Genomic DNA, 12,687 nt, shown 5'->3' on the forward strand with positions numbered 1-12,687 from the left:
ACTCTCTCTCTCTCTCTCTCTCTCTCTCTCTCTCTCTCTCTCTCTCTCTCTCTCTCTCTCTCTCTCTCTCTCTCTCTCTCTCTCTCTCTCTCTCTCTCTCTCTCTCTCTCACACACACACACATATAGCTTAAACATGGACGGTTCAGCACGTGACCCTTTAACACTCACTCGTATAGGATAGAAACTCAAATAAACATAAAACAGTGTTAGACGATAATATTACAGCCAAACTCATGTTAACAGCATAATAACATTGTCCTTTCATTATATGAATTGTTAGAAACCAAAACTTTATGTACTACAGTGCATTGAGACGTGTGGTAGCATCGAAAAATATTCACGTTCGCCATGTGCGACAATCTCATCTCTTTTTCCACAATACGGGTATATAACAATTATCGAACATTCTATATTCACAACTCATATTAACATAAGTTATTAAGATTTAACATCAAATATTCAGATATTTAAAGGGCTTACCTGAAGAGGGGAACATGGAAATATTATCAGGACAAACACTTGTTGCGTTTCCCTCAAATCTCTAACGTCACGTTCCTATTCTCTATTATGAGTAGGGGGAAGGCAACCGTGTGTCTGACAATAACTCTCCATGCTCGCCCTACCCCCTGCTGGAGTCTTTCGGTACTGCACCATAACAAACTACATGAACCAATGAAATAACCAATCATAAACGACAATATTCTCTTCTCAATACCCGCTACAGCAGTTTGTCTAATTATTTTAATATGTGTATTTTATAACTATCGCTTCAGTTAGAGGATGTTAGATGTGATGTGTGCATGAGAATCTGCATGTTTTAGAGAGAGAGAGGCAGAGGGAGAATCGGGCAGTTTGAAAGTATGAGTTGGGGAGGTTAAAAAATGGTGTGCTTCTCTAAATATGAAGAGATGGAGGTGTTGTCATGGTGACTGTTTCTATGGAGGCAGTGCTGCCTAGGTCAGCACCAATGAGACGGACGGTGTGTTTTGTAAGATCACACACACTCTCACAATTCAAGACAGTGTGTCTGAAACTCCAGAAATATACTGTAAAAGCTTTTATTTACAGCTGTATTTACAGGCAAAGGGCAAATCATAACGTCCAGCAAGGACACAAAGGCATTGTTTGCATAAGGACATTTCGCAAGTAAGGCAACAGAAAGTAAAAACAAATACCGAAATGAGTAACCCAAGGCATGTCGATGAGATTGTGATGTATGAGTATAGGCTAATAGTATTACAATACTAAACTTCATCCAGTTTTGGCTGTTTTAAATTTCAGGCACACGTTTCTTTGCCCTAAGGCACACAGCAGTTTTGTTTTTTTACTTGTGTCATTTATTTCTAAATTCCCAAATCTGCTGTTCGGAACTCCAATTTGAGCTGTCACCGTTCAGCATAGTAATTTCAACTGAATTACATGGCTTTCAAATAATGGTAACTTTGAGTGTCATTCTGTGTCCTGGTCACAGCATGTATCAATACAGATCATATGTTTCAAGTGACCTATATTGCTGTTTTTCCCCTCTCTTTTTCTCCTTGTTCCTCCTACACAACATTTTCTTGTACTCCTTTCCACCTTCCCACTCCTTCTTCAGGAGCTGCGACAAATCATTTTAATAAAAGGAAAGGAATGTAGTTTGAATTTCTGCAATGATATAATTAGGTTAAAAGGATATAACGAAACTGCCAAATATCTCACCACATATAATAATTCCTTAAAACATTACACTGTCATCATAAAAGAAGGAGCATTAAATACATTTTTTTCTTGTTTTCATAATAAAAAACAATATAAACTTCAAAAACTTTAGTAAACAAGGCCATAAATGACACTGAATAGCAATTTAACAATACAATTGTTGATTCTCATACAAAAAAAAATGTATATATTATTGTTTTCAATCCATTTTTGTGGCAGGATAATATTCTGGCACTGGCTAGATTCATACTCTTTTTTTGAATTTGCAATTTTTTGTCTCCTTGGTTTTCAGAAAATGACACATCACTATGGCAATTGCCATGCTGATGTAATTATTACTTGTTGCATTTGTCCGATTTAAAATACTTCAATTTTCAGTTTAAGCCGTTTACAGGGCAGGAGAAAAATAAACATGTATTTATGTGTACATATGCACTACATGTCAAACCAAATGTTTAGAGGTAAAGAGTAGACCATGCCTGCTCATTCGCTTGTGCTCATCTGATCACAGCTTTCTCATCAGCGAGTTGAAACTATGCAAAAATATGATACCAGAACTTTGATCCATCTTTGTCTTTGTAGTTCATATCGTACAGGAACCACAAATGGGTGAAAGTCCAGGTTCTTCAGGTAGTCATCTCTCTCCTCTGTCAAAGAATTTGTATAGAAATCTTTTAGATACAAAAAGTCCATCTTGTTGTCTTAGCCATGCAAAGTCATGCTCAATGTGATTACAAATGGCTCACATATAGTTCTTAGACCCAGCATTAAATTACCACAAATATGAGATCCAGCTGTGCTGAATTAATGTCTTTCTCACTGGACGCAATGTTGGTCTTGGTCTCCGAAATTGTCAATTTGAATTAAAATGAATTCTTAAATTCGCCCAAAAGGCAACGTGAAGAAGTGGAAGCAGGAGAAGAAGTGATCAATTACGGTAATAAATGAAATGACTAATCGTATCAATGAATAAAAAACATGAACGAATATTCAAAATGCTCTCTTGAAGCTACACACACAGGTTGCTATTTAAAAACTCAAATTAGATCCTTGACCAATTCGTCTTGAATCTAATGAAACCCTGAAAAATGGTTCAGAAGTTCAATCTGTCCCTCATGGACAGAGCCTGGTGCGGAAGGTTGTAAACCATCAGTCAACATGTCCAGATCATGGTAAATCACTGCTCGACTCCTGTCAATAAAGATAACACAGTTAATCCAACAGTCAAGACTGCAGAACAGAATGTTTACATTTTATATTTGGCAAAGCAACTTACATTACATTCAAAGATCTACATTTTATAAGTGTGTGCACTCCTTGGAAATGAAACCTTGCCATTGCTATAGTTTGAGCTATAGGAATGCTGAACTTCATGCATTTATACAGCTCTTGAATAGCTTAGTTGTGGTTTTTGTTATAGTAACATGGAACATTAGATTTTAGAAACAAAATAGGGTGAAAAACATAATATTACTGGGCCAACCCTATAAAACATGGCACCAAACGCTCAGAGAAGACCTGCCGTCAGATGGGAAGGTGTCAATTTTTTTGGAGGAAACATGCTTCATTATGTGCTTGCGCTGAAGGAATCAATGATGAATGATAGATTTAAACCTCCAAATAGCTAAATGTATTACAAATGTACTTCAATGGACAAGAAAACACATTTCCAATCTTAAATACACAAAAATACATTTTAGGTATACATTATATTGCAATTTTATGTGCAATCTCTAATTTGAGAGATTGCAGTCTCGAGGTCTAGACTCTAAAATTAAGGTTGCATATAGTGTGAGTGATAGCAACAGTTTAGAGACAGCTCAGAATAAGCTATCTGAGACAGATTCGGGCACACTCACATCCAAATTTAGACACATACTGATGCGTTAACACTGGGTGTCCAACTTTATGTATAATAAATATAAGAAAACAATCTGTTTTGTTGCTGTTTATCGTTTACAGTACACACTTTTTAAACCTTTTTTTTTCTTCCAAATGTCCTTTAACAAACAGGTCAAGTAATTTTCAGTTGATGTTTGAAGTCAGGTTTACATTTATACATTTACTGTCTGATAATCAAAATGTGCCTTAGTGATTTTGAACAATATTAGTTTATTCATTTGAACCCTCTGGTAATATTTGCATGTGGGTCAAAAATGACATGACCCACATGGAAATATTACCAATAGATACACGTCAGTAGAGCAGCGTCTTACGTCACCAGCGTCACTGAATGCGACTTGGCAACAGAACCATAAGAGAATACAATGGTGAATAAAATCGTAGTTTCTGTTATTTTTGGACCAAAATGTATTTTTGATGCTTCAAAACATTCTAACTAACCCACTGATGTCACATGGACTACTTTGATGATGTGTTTATTTCCTTTCTGGACAAGGACAGTATATCGTACATACATGTTCAATGGAGGGACAGAAAACTCTCGGACTAAATCTAAAATATCTTAAACTGTGTTCCGAAGATGAACTGAGGACATAAATTTCATTTTTGGGTGAACTAACCCTTTAAAGATTACACTTACCAGATTATTGATGAAGTTTAAAAAAGTCAACTTATATATGAACTTATATTCCAAATATATATTCCAAATTTGAGGTTAATATCTCCAAAAAAATTAGCTTTCACTACGAATTTGTTTGTGCGCAGAACCCAATAGATGAACTTCATTTATCATTCATTTCCAATTCATTTTTGACCGCAACCAATACAAGTGTGACTATTGTTTTTCAGGACCAACCTTTTTGAATCATGCATGTTTTTTATTGTTGTTTCATTGTTTGTTTCTGTTCACACAGCAAGTACCAAAACCTTTACCAAATTCCATCCCACAGATAAAAATTTTCAGTCAAAAATGTCCGAACAACACCAGAGGGTTAAATGTTTTGCTTAAAAAGTGTTCTTGAGCTATATTTATTTCAAATAAATGCACTTGGCTTGATGTTAATGCACACTTGTTTATGTGTGTTGCCTATGAGTACTTTTTGGGGTCACTGTATGTGCATATAGTGGTTCCAGTACCTGTAAAGTGGAAGACCTTGATGCACTGGTCTCAGTAAGCGTAGCACTTCCTGGGATACTGGACACAATAAACCCCGTCCCGTTAGGAAGAGGCTGCCGCACCACCACCTTCCCTTTCCTAGTCTCTGCCAGAAACAGACTGTACCAGTAGGCATCACTTGAGATGAGAGTAGAGTCAGCGATGGTGGAGGAGTTCCTCTGGCTGAGGATGCTGTTCCTACCCTGGGGAGCCGCTTGTGAGGGCTTCGGTTCCTGACATTTCAGCACGATGATCACCAGGATGGTAATGAGGAGCAGAAACAACACCGACCCCAAACCGATCAGCAAGTACAGGTTTAGATCAGTGATCAGGTCGTATTCGACAGGCACCTCTGTGGTTTCGGTTAACTGCGTGACCACTTGGTCCACTGTGGAGATCTTGATGGTCACCGTGGCAGAGCGAGGAGGTTCTCCGTTGTCTCTGGCTATGATGACCAGGTGTTGATCTTTGGGGTCTCTGTAACTGAACATTCGCGTGGTTCGTATCTCGCCGTTGTACTGGTCGATGCTGAACAGTGGCGTGTCTGTGACCTGCAGGAACTGATACGTTATACGAGAGTTCTGCATGGAATCGGCGTCCAACGCGATAACCTTGGTGACCAGGAATCCTTTATCGCTCGACCTTGGGATTTTTTGCTCTATGACAGTGCCCTGCGGACGCCAGGGAGAAACTATGAGGGGCGTGTTGTCGTTTTGGTCCAGGATGATGATGTGTACGGTCACATTACTGCTAAGAGGAGGGAGCCCAGAATCTCTCGCTTCAATGTGAAACAGAAACTCCTTCTCCCTTTCGTAGTCAAAGGTGCGTAAAGCGTAGAGGTTGCCGTTTTCAGGATTGATGGAAAACAACATGGACATTGAGGTGTTGGCTATCTCCTTTTCTATGATGAAGTAAACCAGATACTGATTTTCATGCAGGTCTGGGTCATGAGCGGTTAGTGAGGCTAGCAACGCTCCGGGCTCGTTGTTTTCCATCAGATGAATGGTATAGAGGGTTTGAGGAAACGTTGGGTCGTTATCATTGACATCTTGAATTGTAACACTGATCGTTACGTTATCGCTCAGAGGAGGGCTTCCCCTGTCGTTCACGTGAAGAGTGATGTCATAACTGTGGATTTGCTCACGGTCAAGTGATTGGGTAACTGTTAACGTAAAAAAGTCTTCCGATGACTTATTAAGTGCAAAAGGTAACATCTGAGCATTGTGGATGGAGAGAACAACTTTGCCATTATCTCCGGAGTCCCTGTCGCTCACGCTGATGACGGCGATCACCGTTCCCACGGGGTCATTTTCTTTAATCAGAGTCTGTGAAGATTTGATCGTGATCTCAGGATGGTTGTCATTTAGATCGGTGATGAACACTAAAATTTTACACTGACCTGAAAGCGCATTCACTGCCTTGTCCTTGGCTTCAACATACATCTCAAAACTCTTCACTTCTTCGAAATCGATCACATCTTTTACTCTTATTTCTCCACTGCTAGGATCCAAAGAGAACTTTTCTTGTGTTTTCTCAGATGTGTATAAAGTGAAAGAGTATATGACGTCCGCATTGACACCCTCGTCCAAATCTGTTGCATTCAGCTGCATAATCAGCGTCCCTATAGGTGCATTCTCAATGAGGTCAACCGAGTACACTTGTCGATCAAACTGAGGGGCGTTGTCATTGATGTCAAGCACTTGAATGATAATACTGGCCGTGCCTGAACGCGCAGGTATGCCGCTGTCCACAGCGGTGAGGGTTAGTGTGTGGACGGCCTGTTTTTCCCTGTCCAAGCTAGCTTTTAGCACCAGGTCGACATATTTAGTCCCGTCACTTCCAGTCTGGATTTCAATGGTAAACTCGTTACTTTCACTCAGGTAATAGGTCTCGATCGAGTTCTCTCCAACATCTGCATCCACCGCGTTTGTTAAAGAAAATCTCTCTCCAGGTGTCGCTGATTCCGAAACATCGAGCGGTATTCTCTCCCGTCTGAACTGAGGCGCGTTGTCATTTATGTCCATAATTTCCAATTCGATATTAAATATGCGTACTGGTTTCTCGATTATCACATCCATCTTGAGGAAACAGAACGATGATGTTTTGGCCGGGCATAAATATTCCCGGTCAATTTTCTCAGCGATAAACAGTTCTCCGGTGACGTTATTTATTTCTAGGTATTTCTTGCTATTAATATAATCCAGCTTTACCTTTCGTTCCAACAGGCTCTGCGCGTCAAGGCCCAAATCCGAGGCGATATTTGCGATCACGGAGCCCACTGGCATTTCTTCTGGGATGGAGTATCTTGTTACAGCCGAGGCGAGACTCCACAGCGCGGAGATGACTGCGAAACCGAGGCGCCATCTCCTCCTTAGATCCATTGCAGTGCACACGTCAATGCTTTCGCTGCCTTTCACAAGAATTATAGCAATGTTTTCGATAACGAATGGAGGATAAGCAGGTATTTAGAAAGCATCTTAAAAGCATCCAGCAGAGCACCGCCATATAGCGCCGTGCCGTGGATCCCACCCGCTGATCAGATTCATCTGAGCATCAGTGCTGACAGTCTCTGTCCAACAGCATTGTGAGAGCAAAGCATGGGTTGTGCTCGCATCCCCCTTAAAGTGAATAGCATTAGTGCAGCGACATCGTGTGAAGATATACGTTTACATAGAAAATTTATAGATATTTTAGGAAAAAATAAAAAAATAAAAAATAAATAAAAATAAATATATATATAATTACTTTTGACCTAGCTTTCTGTGAGTCTTAAAGCTAGCACAGCTTGTCTACAAATGTTGAAAGTAGCAAAAAAAATAAAATAAATAAATAAATATATATATATATATATATATATATATATATATATATATATATATATATATATATATATATATATATGGTACTACATTTTCTTTTCCTTTCTTTTTCTTTTCCTGTTGGGCGTCAGGAAACAAGAAGAAGCAAGTTCAGCACCACGGACAGAGCCATCTTGTGACTTGGTTCCGCTGACAAGACAAGCAAAATAAAAGCATGTTTAGGGCGCGTAAAATTAACAAAAACAATAACAACAACAACAACAATCATGTCTGCCCGAGAATCATCACTTATTACTGTAATGAAAACTTATTTTTTGAACATATGAACACTCATATTCCACACAAGCTGCTATAATTTATTGTAATTATATATCTAAATTGTAAAGATTAAACGTAATCAGTAACAATCACATGTGTGTAATTAATAAAGAAGCACTGTGAATACATTTCTATTCAAGTCATTTGTAGATTAATGCCACTGTGTAACTAACCATGCCATGTTGATTTCATCTTACACATGTAAGATCCACCTATAAATTCAAGCTCTGCATATGTTGCTACTTTACCTGTACTTTTTTTTCTGTAAAAGAATAGACAAGAAATGCAGTTTTATACCATCATGCTTTTTCTTGTCATTTTGGAATGCAAGAACCACAATGAGGAGGACAAAAGAGGAAAAATTAATCAATTCAATGATATTCTTTATTCAATACATTGTGGAAAAAAGGATTTAATTTCGGAAAATATAATTTGTATTCTCACCAATATGGGTGATTATAATTAAAGAAATTATCTGTTTAACGTGAAGATATCAGGAAAACAAAAACAATTTAAGTGCTGTCTTGCTGTGAAAGTTATGAAGGCAAATTGCACGGCACATATAATCCGAGTGAAATATATACATCTTATATACAGGAATTAACATGAAAAATACAAATGGAAAAATCATTTGAAAAAATCATTGGTTATTATTGCATCCTCTTGGCGGTTATTGTTCGGCTTTTTCTTTTTGCCAAAAGTTGAGAAAGAGTTGTAGACTTCAATCTCCCCATTGTTTGCCAGCTTGAGTGTACAGAGTGTTGATGGTGTCCCGGGAATGTAAACATTATGTTGATAGTCTGGTGAGGGTTGAATTGAATCCGGTTGGTTGTAACGTGTCCATGAGTGGTTTGGAAAGCCCCCAACCTTAGGTGAGGTCTTATAATCTGTTTTAAATGACAAAGAAAAGTCATGCCTTTTAACTGAACAGTTTTTGGGGATGGGATATCAAATATAAATCAAATATAATGATTTTACCATGCATGTGATTTCCCCAGGTCCAGTAATGCGGAACAGATGTGTAAGCATAGTTGTCTGAGTCCTGAATCAGTCTGCGCTGCAGAGTCCTACCTGTGTTTATTGGAGTATGGCTATAAAAACAAAAACATGGACAAGTCAGATGCTTTGTGCATGAGAGAGAGAGAGAGAGAGAGAGAGAGAGAGAGAGAGAGAGAGAGAGAGAGAGAGAGAGAGAGAGAGAGAGAGAGAGAGAGAGAGAGAGAGAGAGCAAACTCAGCTTTTATTTTAATCACCTTTTGCATGTATAATTGAGCTGGTTCTTCGTCTGTGTTTGGTCTTTGTTCCCCTGTTTGAGCTGCAAAGAAAAAAAAAAGAGTTGAAATATTTACTCCACGCACTTACACATGAGAGGCACACAAATATACTACAAGCACAATGTCTATGCCAAGAAGAAGAAAAGACCTCAGAACACATCAAAAACAGTCACTAAAGCCTAAGTGACTTTATTAATTCATCACCTGGTTGCAGTATACCTACAATTTGCAGCAGTGACAAAAAATGCATTTGTTTATTTATTTATTTATTTATGAACTGTGCATTAAGAATTTTAAGGTCTAGTTCACAGCGTGTGGTTTTTGCATTTTGCATTGGCATGCCCAGATATTGTTTATATTTGTAATTAAATTACAATTTACAGGCTATTGCTCACATTTGTATTATTTAATCTCCTGCCAATTTCTGGCCTGATTTAAGAACATCATGTATCCATCTAGTGGACTTGTAACTTGATATAACATCTAACACACATAGCACCCTTTAGCGTCAATATAACACGCTTCGGGAATGGACAGGTTTAAGTCTGGGGTAGGGTTAGGGTTAGACCACTAGGAGGCACCCTCTGGCCCATATATATATGCGTCTCATATTGACGCTAAAGGGTGCCATGTGCATTGGATGGATATGCATTGGCAAAAGCGTCAGTATATGACGCCTTGGGGTGAAAACGGGCTTGTTGATTATTACCTCGTTTGGAGAGGTCGTCCCATTCCTTGTACCAAGACTGTGGCTGGTTGGGCCCCAGGTCAAAGTTTTATTTTCCACTTCCTTGATGTTATTTCGCGAAGATGTTCCCATTGGGCTACAAGGCTTGAGGAACATGAAGTCACTTTTAGATGACTCTGGAGTTAAACACATTTTATAGCAGTAGTTTTGACCTATTGGGTGGTTCGCGTTTACTTCCACACAGTGCGTGGGCCCCTTTGATCCCGGTGATATGTGAATGTTCAAGTTAGACTTTTTAATGACGTCACTGGAGGGGTCCTTAGAATGAAGCCCACAGCACGAGTTTCTGTCCTTGTGTCCCTTAATTGTAGCCAGGACAATAATAGCCACGAGAAACGTGAATGAAACCGCGCCCAGAGACACGATTAAATACAGCGTGAGGTTTGACCTGTAGTGAGGGCTGAGCGCGAGGTCACCAAAATCAGGCAATGATTCTGGCACGCTGTCAACAACTGACAACATGATGGAGGCCGTGGCCGAGAGGGGCGGATGACCGTTGTCCTTGACCAAAACCACCAGCCGCTGCCTCCTAGGGTCGTTATCTATCAGCCGGCGGATTGTCCTGATCTCCCCAGTGTACAACGCGACGCTGAACAAACTGAGATCTGTAGCTTGAAGGACTTCATAAAAAAGACGCGAGTTTTGCCCGGCATCCGCGTCCATGGCGGTGATTTTAGCCACTAGGTATCCGGCATCAGCATTTCTAGGGACAACTACAACCGCTGTGGTGTCATTCTCGGGCATTGGGGATACAATGATTGGAGGATTGTCATTCTGATCCAAAACAAACAGGTTCACTGTTACGTTAGCGCGGAGAGGCGGAAAACCAGCATCTTCGGCTTGAACCACGATCTGAAAGTTTCTGAGCTGCTCGTGGTCGAAAGAACGCAGTGCGTAAATGTTGCCGTTATCTGAATTGATGGACACGTAAGTGGACACTGGCATTCCTTGGACGTCGTTTTCTTGAATAGAGTAGGATAAGTAAGAATTCTGATCCGCGTCTGCGTCTTGTGCGGTGATGGTGCAAATCGAGGCTCCTGGCGCATTGTTTTCAGTCAGGTAGACCGTGTAGGAGGGCTGTTTGAAACGCGGCGCGTTATCGTTTATGTCAGACACTTGCACTAAAATAGTTTTCCTGGTAAAAAGAGGAGGCGAGCCCATATCACGCGCCGTGAGGGTGATGTTATACTCTGAAATGGTCTCTCTGTCTAGAAAATCACACGTAACCAAAGTGTAATAGTTTTTAAAAGATGAGTGCAGCTGAAAGGGAACGTGGTGAGGAATTTCACAATCAACATTTCCGTTTTCCCCAGAGTCTTTGTCCATAACGCTAATGACTGCTATCACTGTGCCAGGGGGCGCATTCTCTTGGACAGGCGTAGATACTGATGTAAGAATCACTTCTGGAAGATTGTCGTTGACGTCTATGATGTTAACCATAACTTTGCAGTGCACTGCCACCGCAGACGGTCCCTTGTCTTTGGCTTGTACATAAATCTCGTGCATTCGTGCCTTTTCATAATCTATAAGACCTTTTACTTTGATTTCTCCAGTGCGGGAATCCACGCTGAACAGCTCGCGCACTCTCATTGGAGCGTGGCCGCTAAAAGAGTATGTGATCTCTCCATTGGATCCTTCATCGATATCAGTGGCGTTTAGTTTTATCACGACTGTGCCTCGCGGTGCGTTTTCAGCCAGCTTCACTTTATAAAAGTTCTGATCGAACACAGGCGCGTTATCGTTGGCATCCAGTACCGTTATGTTTATTTGCGCAGTGCCCGATCGCTCTGGCGAGCCTCCATCCACCGCTGTAATAACCATCAAGTGAGTCTTCTGCTGCTCCCGGTCCAGCGGACTTTCAAGGATCAGTTCTGCGAATTTACTGCCGTCACTACGCGTCTGGACGTCCAGGACGAAGTGTTCGTTGACGCTCAGCAAATACGAGCGCATAGAGTTCTCACCGACGTCCAGGTCCTGCGCGCTTTCCAGTGGGAAGCGCGATCTCGGCGCGGCGGATTCGGAGATATCCAGGTTAAATTCACTCCATGGAAAGACTGGAGAGTTGTCGTTAACATCAAATATTTCAACTTCGACCCTATACAATTCTAATGGGTTTTCGATCACAACCTGAAGATGGAATGAACAATATGGATTTTGTTCGCACAACTCTTCTCGATCAATTCTTTCATTGACAAATAAAACCCCGTTTTCTAAATTCACCTCTAAATATTGCCGTTTTGCACCTGAGACTATTCTAAATCGGCGGACTGAGAGTTTGTTGGTGTCTAATCCCAGATCCTCCGCAATATTTCCAACAAAAGCCCCGTGCTCCAGTTCTTCTGGGATCGTGTAACGAATCTGTGCCTGAACCACATCCGTCACAGACGCGATGAGCGCCAGGCAGGTTACCTGCCATGTCCATATCCACAGCTCCATTTAAATATATTCCCCTTCCTGCGTGCCTTCAAATGAACGACCAAACAAAACACTCATAGCTGAAGCTTTAAAATGGTAGACAAAAAATCCACCCAAACGCACAGTAACATTTCGTGAGAGAATGAGCACGCTAATGACAATGAAGTGGTAAGTCCCTGAACCTCGTACTTTAGCTCTGGAGTGCGCGTCTTTGGCCAATGGCACGTGCGCAAGAGTGAGAGAGCGTGTGTGTGTTTGGATGAGGGAGACAGATGGGGAGGAGGTGAACACTAAACACTATGCTTTTATTGTGGTTTCATTTTCAATACATTTCTTATTACATTCTGTTAAA

At 40.5% G+C, this 12,687-nt stretch overlaps 2 protein-coding genes across 2 annotated transcripts; both read right to left on the minus strand.

The window, feature by feature from the left end:
- Window positions 1-2,739: 2,739 nt before the first annotated feature.
- Window positions 2,740-7,275, minus strand: pcdh1a2 (protocadherin 1 alpha 2). The gene is made up of 2 exons (XM_039678188.2): window positions 4,743-7,275; window positions 2,740-2,894 (listed from the first exon to the last, which is right to left on the minus strand). The coding sequence occupies exons 1-2, from the start codon at window positions 7,140-7,142 to the stop codon at window positions 2,871-2,873; spliced, it is 2,424 nt and encodes an 807-aa protein (XP_039534122.2). The 5' UTR covers window positions 7,143-7,275; the 3' UTR covers window positions 2,740-2,870.
- A 976-nt stretch (window positions 7,276-8,251) lies between these two features.
- pcdh1a1 (protocadherin 1 alpha 1) lies at window positions 8,252-12,687 on the minus strand. The gene is made up of 4 exons (XM_089126318.1): window positions 9,882-12,687; window positions 9,152-9,213; window positions 8,877-8,989; window positions 8,252-8,785 (listed from the first exon to the last, which is right to left on the minus strand). The coding sequence occupies exons 1-4, from the start codon at window positions 12,354-12,356 to the stop codon at window positions 8,526-8,528; spliced, it is 2,910 nt and encodes a 969-aa protein (XP_088982444.1). The 5' UTR covers window positions 12,357-12,687; the 3' UTR covers window positions 8,252-8,525.

The sequence above is a fragment of the Pimephales promelas genome, chromosome 23 (genome assembly GCF_988280905.1).
Source record: "Pimephales promelas chromosome 23, fPimPro1.hap1.1, whole genome shotgun sequence".
In the NCBI taxonomy this organism is placed as follows: domain Eukaryota; kingdom Metazoa; phylum Chordata; class Actinopteri; order Cypriniformes; family Leuciscidae; genus Pimephales; species Pimephales promelas.

What these genes read in the sequence shown, in the direction of transcription:
- pcdh1a1 (XM_089126318.1), bottom strand. Translation starts at nt 12,356, where the DNA reads ATGGAGCTGTGGATATGGACATGGCAGGTAACCTGCCTGGCGCTCATC. An exon ending in CTCAATTATACATGCAAAAG is followed by an intron (nt 8,990 to 9,151) that starts GTGATTAAAATA and finishes TTGTTTTTATAG; the next exon opens with CCATACTCCAATAAACACAG. An exon ending in CTGGGGAAATCACATGCATG is followed by an intron (nt 8,786 to 8,876) that starts GTAAAATCATTA and finishes CATTTAAAACAG; the next exon opens with ATTATAAGACCTCACCTAAG.
- pcdh1a2 (XM_039678188.2), bottom strand. Translation starts at nt 7,142, where the DNA reads ATGGATCTAAGGAGGAGATGGCGCCTCGGTTTCGCAGTCATCTCCGCG. An exon ending in CAAGGTCTTCCACTTTACAG is followed by an intron (nt 2,895 to 4,742) that starts GTACTGGAACCA and finishes CTTTATTGACAG; the next exon opens with GAGTCGAGCAGTGATTTACC.